Source organism: Magnolia sinica, chromosome 5 (genome assembly GCF_029962835.1).
Source record: "Magnolia sinica isolate HGM2019 chromosome 5, MsV1, whole genome shotgun sequence".
NCBI classification, from domain to species: Eukaryota; Viridiplantae; Streptophyta; class Magnoliopsida; order Magnoliales; family Magnoliaceae; genus Magnolia; species Magnolia sinica.
The window spans coordinates 67,797,538-67,807,809 of record NC_080577.1 but is presented as its reverse complement, the minus strand read 5'-3'; the positions used below and the strand labels follow the sequence as shown (position 1 = coordinate 67,807,809).

At 41.7% G+C, this 10,272-nt stretch overlaps 2 protein-coding genes across 2 annotated transcripts; one reads left to right on the top strand and one right to left on the bottom strand.

The window, feature by feature from the left end:
* Positions 1–7,460: 7,460 nt before the first annotated feature.
* LOC131247064 (uncharacterized) lies at positions 7,461–8,300 on the bottom strand. Its single transcript, XM_058247510.1, has 2 exons — positions 8,158–8,300; positions 7,461–8,049 (listed from the first exon to the last, which is right to left on the bottom strand). Exons 1-2 carry the CDS (start codon positions 8,298–8,300, stop codon positions 7,461–7,463), a joined length of 732 nt encoding a protein of 243 aa, XP_058103493.1.
* A 1,261-nt stretch (positions 8,301–9,561) lies between these two features.
* Positions 9,562–9,998, top strand: LOC131247063 (non-specific lipid-transfer protein-like). Its single transcript, XM_058247509.1, has 2 exons — positions 9,562–9,861; positions 9,969–9,998. The coding sequence occupies exons 1-2, from the start codon at positions 9,562–9,564 to the stop codon at positions 9,996–9,998; spliced, it is 330 nt and encodes a 109-aa protein (XP_058103492.1).
* Positions 9,999–10,272: the final 274 nt, after the last annotated feature.

The following is a 10,272-nucleotide window of genomic DNA, read 5'->3' as shown; positions in this document are numbered from 1 at the left end:
ATTCAAGTTGTTAGCCTACGTTCAGGTGACAAGCCTCCCATAGTGACCTCGAGTATAAACACTTAAATTTACCTATCCACTATTTTCATTAGGGGTGATGCCCTACAACTTGCCTATCATATGTGATTAACTAAGATTGACGACCCTAGATAGATCCCTATTGGGGTTAATAATATTAAGGGAGGTATCTTAGCTTCCCGAATCTGCTGTATGAATAAGCCTAATCAATTACTTGGCTAACATGACCATGCACCGCATTGCATGTGCTTTAGAGAGAAAGCGTACGTTTAGGGAGTTTGCTATGTGCGATCGTTAAATGAAATCGTTAAGGGCATGTATCATTACTACACATCATTCCTGCATTAACAAGAGTAATTAGGAAATGATTGCCGTATTATTTTATCATTACTGCTTGATTGAATTGAAAACATATTAACTTTTTCCTTATAGTACCACTGAGTTGATCACTCACTCTCACTTTAGGACGGTGTTTTAAAACACCTACTAGAGTTTGATTTAGATGCAAGTTATGGCGAGGCTTACGCGCCAGAGCCAGATTTCATAGACGAGGAGTTCTCCTACATGCATCTCTCATGAAAGTCTGTGTAGACCTAGAGCTACGTCGCTGGGATTACAAGGATACATGGATTAGTTGGACACTTTATGTTTTTACCATTTTGTAAACTTTGGAAGCAATACATGTAAACATTCAGCTCTGTTACGTACTTAAACTCTGGAGGTTGTAAATCACTTACTTATTCAAATATGCATGTTACAGTCTTCTGCTTGCTTAATCAAATTACCTCTAGAGTATGATATGTTATTTTAGTGTAATCTCACTCATGTTTAATGCACTAATATGGACAACATTTAAACATCATTATCTATGTTGCATAAGTGATGCGTTGGATCTCAGGAGTTGAGCTTTACTCGACCTTCGATTTTCTGGGCATTACAAGTTAACATAGTTAGCCGTTATCAGAGTAACCCGGAACAGTCTCATTAGCAAGCCGTCAAATATATATTCCGCTATCTCAGAAGAACAAAAGACCTAATATTGTGTTATGAAGGCACAAGCCTCAATTTCAAAGGATATTCTGATGTTGCTTGGGGTATTAAGGCCGATGACGGAAAGTCTACTTCAAGATATGTCTTCTTACTCGGAGAGGGGGCTATCTCATGGTCGAGTAAGAAACAGACATCCACAGCTCTTTCATCTATGAAGACTGAGTACATTGTATGTTGTGCTGTAGTTCATAAGTGTGCATGGGTTCACAGATTTCTACTAGGTCTAGGTAATGTACCAAGCGTTCGTCAGCCTATATCGCTGAAGATAAACAATACTTCTACTATTGACTTGGAAAAGGTCCCTAAACACCACTAGAAGTCTAAGCACATTGAGATCAAGTATCATTACGTCCGTGGTCAAGTGAGAGATAAGAAGGTCGCCCTCAACTACATTCCTACTAAGGAGATGATGGCTAATCCCATGACGAAACCTATAGTCAGAGATCTACTTTAGGTTCACGTTAGGCAGATGGGATTGAGGAACGCTTGAATGATGTACTTGTTTTTAGTATCTTTGATCTTTCATTAATGAATAACACATTCCATTTATTTAGTATTGAACACTAATATAAACTAAGTAGATCATCGACATTTACCTTAAGATAATGTAAGATTTATATTTTTGTCGGTAGGCCGGTCACCCACTCGCACCGGTTAACCAACCTTGAATGTATAAGAGAGGTACATTTGAGGCTATGTTCATACACTGAGGTATGAACTTCTCTTTATTGTGAATAATAAAGGATGAGGATATGAGTGAGTCGTATCCACCTACAATCTTAAAAAGATTAAAGATGAGATTGATAAAGTCGAATAACATAATTCCACCATTCCGTTTTCATGCGATCAATATTATGGCCTAAATTTATAGCCAGGTTATGAGGTTATGAGATGAGTCGTACCTCATATAGAATGACCTGCGTATTGTAGACCCGACATACACTTAGTATTGTCAACTTTACGCCGTGGATTGTAGCCATGTGCGGGGACCTTTTACCTACAGATTGCTTTGATTGGATCTAATCATTGCAACGTGCAAGTAGCTAGTCCCGTAGGTGACTCTTTGTATCCTTAGCTACCCTTCTCTTGTGTATAGGAGGATGAGATTAAGTGTCGCTACTTTAGTGTACTATGATGAAAGGTCCTTGATTGGACAGATTCAGTTCCATTAAGAAAGCGGATTGATTGATTCCAAATTAGACATCTGTGTGGGGAAGATCTCGTGACAGCTACACCAAGTTTCTAGAACTATAAATATGCACTTAAAGACTTATTCACCAGCAGTATCGAGTTATTTTTATTAGACTTTTACAAAAAATATTTTTTTCTTAAAATATATATATATATATATATATATATATATATATATATAAGTATTACTTTAAATTTGATTTTAGTCAAAGTTTGAGAAAAATTAGGTTTTCAGAATAACTCAATAAGTTGGAAAGTGCGTATGTTGGCCGAGTACTCTAGATCGAGAGTTAACTCCATCTGGTGTGGTCATGCGGAGTATGACAGGCATTGCAAATCTTGGGTTATTGAGTACTAGTAAGGTGGTCACTTAGTACTTTAACACCTGTGAGAAGATTGCGGTGATCCAATTGGTCTCACGCCTCTGATTCTTTTGATCGCAATGTTTAGTTTTGATTGTTATTAGGAGAGTTAGATGGACAAATTCTTTATGCCTATCCCACAATGTGATTGAGTGGGAGTGTTGGACATAGGCCAATGAGGCCCACTAGTGAGCAATCACTAGTGGGTGGGTCCCATGAGTTTAGGCCTCTTCCGGCCTCTTTCGTTATGAGAAAGGTTTCAAATTCCAGTTTAAATAAGATGAGGAGATAGGGACAAGACTGGATAACATTTGGTCTCATCCAAACTCTCATCCCTTCCTATAAATAGGATGAGGCTCTCTTATGAAAAAATCATTAAGGAATGATGAGAGTAAAAGAATAGGAAAAGTGATATATTGAATTTTATCCATTTACCTTGTCCTTGGGACGATCTAAGCTATAGATCATAATCCGGGGCCATCTATACCATTGAATCAGAGGGGTGAATAGACCCATCTGCTCCAGTAGTAAATAGGCGGACCGCTGGATCTGGAGCATTCATCTTCAGCTTTGAGGAGGTTCTATATCGTGTAGACCATTAGCTCTTAAGGGCTCACACTTCTGCACTTCCTATTACTTATAGTAAGTGTAGTAGAGATCTCAGGTCGGCAAGGTCTAAGGAGGCAACGGAAGAAAAACTTTGATGTTTTGTCAGTGTGATGGATGATACACATGCACTCAAGAATGCCAATGAGTGGGGATTGTTAATTGCCCTGCCATCAAGTATGTCAGTGGTGACCCGATTTTTAAGAATTTGATTGGAGTATGTCACTAAGAAATGACATATAGGTCCCTACTTACCCTAACAACTTTCAAACATGCTTTACATGACCATCTATTAATAGGGATGTGGCCCAATCAAATACTCCCTCCATGATGTAGAGCAAGTGGCATACAATTTCATGGCCAAGGTAGAAATGGCCTAATAGAAGCGGAAGTGATTCGGACATCCGTTTTATTTTCTTTTTTATTATTTATAGTAAGTTTTAGTTTGATTATAACTCTTCATCCATTAGGCTTTAGGTGTTGCGTCTTATATGAGAAGTGCTTAGAATAATTTCGAGAATAGCATGGTTGAGCCAAATAGGACACTTACTATTTTTGGCCAAAAACTGTGATTTCTAGTAGGAATGACGACCGTTTATAAATAGTAAGCTTACTATTTATAATAAGTCATGATTTATAGGAGTTTTACTAGTAGTTTAATTCTAAATCTTCTTCCTTGGTTTCATGTCATTATTTAATAAGGTTATAGGCTCATTTTAATCATCAATCAATTTATTACAAATTTTTAGAAATTATTCTATTTTCTTATTTTGCTCATGGATTCGAGATATATCTGTGAGGAGTTTGGAAAAATTCCTTGGATTCGGAATAGTTATCCCCCTCAGAAAGACGGTGCTCGACCTCAACACCTCCTCCCCCACGTTACTCCACATTTAGAATGAAAAATAAAAATAAAAATAATAAGTCCCAACAATCCAATTTCCACCTGCAACGGTGCAACCTATCTGATATTATTATTGTGACTTGGTGACAGTTGGCGGTATAATTTGTGAGTGCCTGTGTATGAAGCGTCATACATACGCAGCATGAGTATCATGCAACTCCTTCAAACGGCTGTAACCGTAGGATGTTCCTTTCGCTGCATTTTGGTTGGTGAAGGGGACGGGACGTGACCTGGATTGCCTGCCATGGCTTTGGCAGGAAGTTACCGCTGCAAAGCTAGGTGAGTCCCACAATAATGTTCGCTATAAATCCACTCCGCTCATCTGTTTTTCCAGCTCATTTTAAGAGATGAGACAAAAATTGAAGGGGATCCAAATCTCAAGGAGGCACTCAGGAGAAAAAAAAAGTGGAGATTGAATGACTACTGTTGAAACATTCAGAAGTTTTTATTCAGGCTATGTTTTAATCGTTTTCACTTTGTCCCAATGTTAATGACTTTATAAATAGTTGGGATCGAATATAAACATCAAAGTGAACCTAAGACGGTTTCTGCCCTCTAGGCATTTCTCTCTAGACTTTTTCTTCCTTGAGTTTTATATTATATACTAACATGAGCTGGGTAAACGGATGTACAAAGTGGATTTATCACAAATAACACTACGACTCTCACCTAACTTCTCATTATAGGAACTTCCTCCAAAAGCCTTTCGCAGGCAATCCGCCTCACGGAGGGCTTCACGTCGTGCATCTTACCATGACGTTCATTTCTTAACCAATCTTCACTATGAAGTTTAGGGCCTGCATCATGAATCATGTGTATCAGGTTGCTCTCATTCTTTCTTCTTAACATCAATGATGTTAATAGCATAGACAAATGGCACGGTGGACACTAGGAAAACTTATTTCAATGGAAGCGACTTAAATCCCGCACTGGCCTCACCCAACACGGCGGTCCACTTTGATGTATGTATTGTATATTCAAGCCATTCATTTATTTTTTTCAGCTTATTTAAGATCATGAACCCAAAAATAAAGTAGATCCAAACTTCAAGTGGATCATACCATATGAAACAGTGTTGATTGACCATTAAAAATATTTTGTTGGCCACAAATTTTTAATCAAGCTGATATTTGTTTTTTTCCTTCATCTAAGGCCTATGTGACCTCATCAACAGGTTAGATGGAAAATAAATATTACTTTGGCCATTACGGTGGGGCCTAGGAATTTTTTAATGGTTGGTGTTCAATTATGAATGTTTCCTATGGTGTGGTCCACCTAAGATTAGGATATACTTCATTTTTGGGCCCGTGCCCTAAACTAAGATGTAAGAATGGATGAACAGCATGGATGCACATTAAATACATTAAGGTGGGCCCCACTGTCAGGGTCGCACCTAATCCGCTCCCTTTTCAATAAAAACATTTTATACCTTAGCTTAAGGTGTGTGTGTGTGTGTGTGTGTGTATTATTCATGAAAAGGTGGGATTGCACCACCTGAATTCATTGATCAAAAGAGCCAAAACAAAAGGGGAGGAGCACCACAAAAGAACGGGCCTCACCACAAAAGACCCTCAAACCAAAAAGAACAAAACAGAGGAACAAGAAAACTCTTCGGATGGGGCCAGCCCAAAAACAGAGGCCCCATCTATCATATGCTATACAAATGTACTTCTATCCTTCCTAATGAAACCGATCCCAACTCTATCCAAAAACAGACTTCCTTTCACTAGCCGAGGAAGACTCAACGGATCTCTGACTAAACCGTTACTTTGCTTTGAACTGCCTTCCTTCGCTAGACCATCAGCCAGCCCATTGGCATCTCGCGGGATGTAGGAAAAACTAACATTACCCCGGCTAGCAAGTGCTTTGATCCTGTCCAGCCAATGTCTCCAAATCCAAGTTGGTTTGGACTTGCTTAAAATGCAATCAATCAACCATTTGGAGTCTGATTCGACAGACACATTATCAATTTTGAGGTTGGCACATAATTCCATCCCTTCGAACAGGGCTCGAATCTTGGCCATATTGTTGGAAGCAATCTCGAATCCAGAATAAAGTGTAAAAATCATCTTGTTGTTGTTGTCCTTGCAAATTCCGCCTCCCCCAGCCGAGCCTGGGTTGGCCAACACTGACCCATCAACATTCAACTTAAAGGTCCCCTCAAGAAGCTTGATCCATTTCACTACAGGAGGAAAAAATGGGGACTTGATTAGGCTGAACGACCGCCCCGCCGCTGCTCTAGATGGCCTCCGAAGGGGACCCTTGAACAGGGTCCCAATCCACCACTTCGCTCTCTGAAGGACTGTAGAAAGATGGATAGGGAGGTTGTCGAATCTAACCTCATTCCGGACCTTCCAGATATGCCAAAGATAGAAGATAGGGGAGAGTCTAAATAAGGTGGGATTGACGTTTAGAGGGAGGGGTCTGTTCCACCACCAGTGAAGCCGGATCTGAATGGACTGGTGGTCAAAAAGAGGAATACCAAAATAATCAGCTAGATGCTTCTAGACCCTACCCGCCAGAATATCATCCATAAACAAGTGAGACAAAGATTCGAGGGACGAGCCTTGCGTTGAAACCAGCTTACAGCACATACATTGCGATGCTAAACGAACGCCGTTGGCTTGAATCTTCACATCAACTGGGATCGCCCCCAGCAAGAGCCTCCACATAAATGTGGACAACTTCGGCAGAACCTTGAGATGCCACACCCATCTCGACCAGGGCTTCTTTTGACCAACCCCCCTTGACACCCTCCAAGCGGACTTCACAGAGAAATATCCCATAGGATCAACAGGCTAGATCTGATGATCTTCACCAACGGAGCAACAAAAACCTCCGTGGAGAATATGGGCCTTAATCCAATCAGGCAGCTCAAAAGGGGACACCGAAATAAGGCCACCTTTGTCCAAAAAATCCACCACTTTGAGACTTCTGCAATTATCGGGGATAACTAGGGATGGGATATCAATTAGTCGCCCAAGACCCGACCAATTATGATTCCACATATTGCACTCCCCTTGATGGATGTGAACTCGGACATTTCTATCCAACACATTAAACAACCCCACCAGTCTCTTCCATAAGGGAGAAGAAGTAGCAGAGAGCGAAGAAAGACTGGTGCTTAAATCTGATTGTTGATATTTGGACCTGATGAAATCAGCCGAAAGGCTCCTTTTGGTCTCATACCGAATTTTCCAGGCCATCTTCAAATGGTGCGCCTTCATAACCTCTTTCAGTTTACGAATTCCCAAACCTCCCTCATCCTTAGGCATGGTAACCGAGCTCCATGAAACCCAATGAAGCTTTTTTTTGCCATCGCTCCAGCCCTAGAAGAAGTTGGAGAAGGACCTCTCCATCAGCCCAATTACTTTCGCAAGGAGAATAATAGCCGCCAAAGAGTGTATAGGGATATTACTCAGGACATGGGAGATGAGCGTGAGATGGCTAGCCTGGGAAAACAGCCTCACGTTCCAGCCCTGCACTCTGGCAGAAATTTTGTCTAACAGCGGCTTAAATACGCTACTTAACATCCTACCTTTAACGATTGGGACTCCCAAATAGGACAATACCCCATCGGCTTTATAGAAGCCAAGCGATCTTTCAATTGATCTTACCCTACCGGGCAGAACCTTGGATGAGACGAATAAAGCACTTTTCCTGGGATTTACTTTCTGCCCTAATACTTCCTGGTATTTGCTGATAAACTGCCGCATTTTGGAAAGAGAGGAGGCTGCCCCGTTAAGAAACAGGATTGTGTCATCTGCATAGAGGAGATGAGAAATCTGGATGCATCCCTGTTTGAGCCTGAACGGAGTGACAGTCCCCGCTGCCACTAGCCTGGAAATACTGCGGCTAAAGACTTCTGCACAGAGGATGAAAACGCTGGGAGAAAGTGGATCTCCTTGTCTCAACCCTCTAGAAGATTTGAAAAAACCGCAACGCTCACCATTAAGAAGGACCGAGAACTAGTTATTATTCCAGCAGCGCTCCACCATTTGCACCCACGCGGGGCTGAAGCCAAACTTGAGAAGAACTTGAACCATGAAACCCCATTCGACCTTGTCATAAGCTTTTTCCATATCGAGTTTCAGGACCAAATTGCTGCCACGGACTTTCCTGCCAATATTCCTAAAAATCTCTAGCCCAAGGCCGATGTTCTCTGCCATTGATCAACCTTTGACAAAAGCTCCCTGCTCTAGGGAAATCAGCTTTGGAAGAAAGGAACTGCGTCTCATTGCAATTACCTTGGTGAAAACCTTATAAATCACGTTGCACAGACTGATAGGACGGAAATCAGCCAAACTTTTGGCCCCGAGGGATTTGGGAATCAGGCAAACCTGCGTAGTTGTGAAGGCCTTGGGGAGGAAACCTCCATGGAAGAAATCAGCCACTGCTCTATGAATATCCGGGCCCACAGTAGACCAACAGGCCGAGTAGAATGTTGCCGACATACCATCAGGGCCAGGAGCACCATCCTTGGGAGAGAAAGGGCTTCCGATTTAATCTCTCGTCCATGGAGGGAGGGGACATCAGCAACTCATTATCCACACGCCAAATGACGGAGGGGATACAGTCCAACAAATCCCCAGCTTCCGCGGTAGATGGTATAAATCACCATGTGTGGTCCACCATGATGCTTTAAAGACATCCAATCCATCCATTATTTTGCACCCCAATATTTTCCGTCAGGCTCAGAAATCAGGCTGACCCAACACTCAGGTTGGCTACATAACAGAACGGTTAGAATAGGACGCCCGCCATTAAAAATCTTCCAGGTTGTTTGTGGGGCCCAGTGTCTTTGATGTTCCATCTAGTACATTCAGAAGGTGTCTCTGACCAGGATGAATATATACTAAAAAAATATGGTCGTTTCAAAAATCAGGTGGGCCACGACACGTAAAACTAATACCTAAACTCTTTAAAATCGTTTGTTGTGGCCCACCTGAGTTTTGGAATCCAAGGAGAACAGGAAGGCGTTCACGTGATAGATTGATTAGATGTCATTAAAACACTATAGTTGGCCCCACACATCTATTTGTACATTAAGCTTAACATACAAGCATTTGTATCGGAGCCATTGCTTAATCTCCTACCGTCCAAACACAGAAGGGGAATCCAGCATGCATCTCCAGTTGTGAGTTTCGAAATCACTTTTCTAATTGCGTAGGGATTCCCGTCTACCAATCTTGGAACGGCAGGAGATGGTTGCGCACCGACCCCTTCTAATAACATGGATTCGACCAATCATATTGTAACATGTCTCAAAAGCAAGAAACTCGTGCATATGATTCCAATCAGAAGACCACCATCCCCCCAGAGGCAACGCTATAAGAAGGCAAATTGCAGCCTTGTCTTAGACACATCTCTAATCTTTTGCTTATCATCGATACTCGTGTAGTAGTAAAGGAAAGCAAGGTCTGGGGTAAGATGGAGCATGCATATGTGTCTGCAATGTTGGTGGGGTTCCTTCTCATCATGAATTCAGCCCAAATGGCCACCGCAGCCACATGCGTCGATGCCGGGGTAAACATCCAGCCATGTGTGGGAGCTCTAACTGGGGCCACAACTGCTTCATCGGATTGCTGCAGTGGTCTGGTCTACATCCAGAAAATGGAAGCTGAGCTGGGAATAGCTCCAACCTGTAATTGTACCAAGCTAGCGATGATAAGGATTCCAGGATTGGTTGTTGAATACAGTTATTCTGTGGATGTGCAACACAATTGCACTGTAAACCTCGGGTTCAGCCTCGCCACAACTGATACATGCTAGTCTCTACCTGACTACTTGCTACCACTTCGTGCTGTATCAATGCTTGCTTGCTATTTTCATTGCAGCGTGTCTTACTTACTATGGATGTGAAATAAGGAGGTTTTCCTCTCTAGATATGCGTTTGTGATTCGGTGCATAGATGCACCCATGTTGGATTGTTCATTTGTGATAGCATTTTATATGTGATCTTATGTTTTTATTGAGGAGTTTGGATTTGATGCTTTTTTCTTGTCCCTCTCTCTTCTTTTTTCATGTAGTATATATGCATAGTCACATGCACATCCTGTTCATGTAGTATACGTGAACATTTAGGGGGCTGTTTGGTGTGAGAGATTTTGGGTGGAGATTTGTGAAATCCCCTGATTTCAG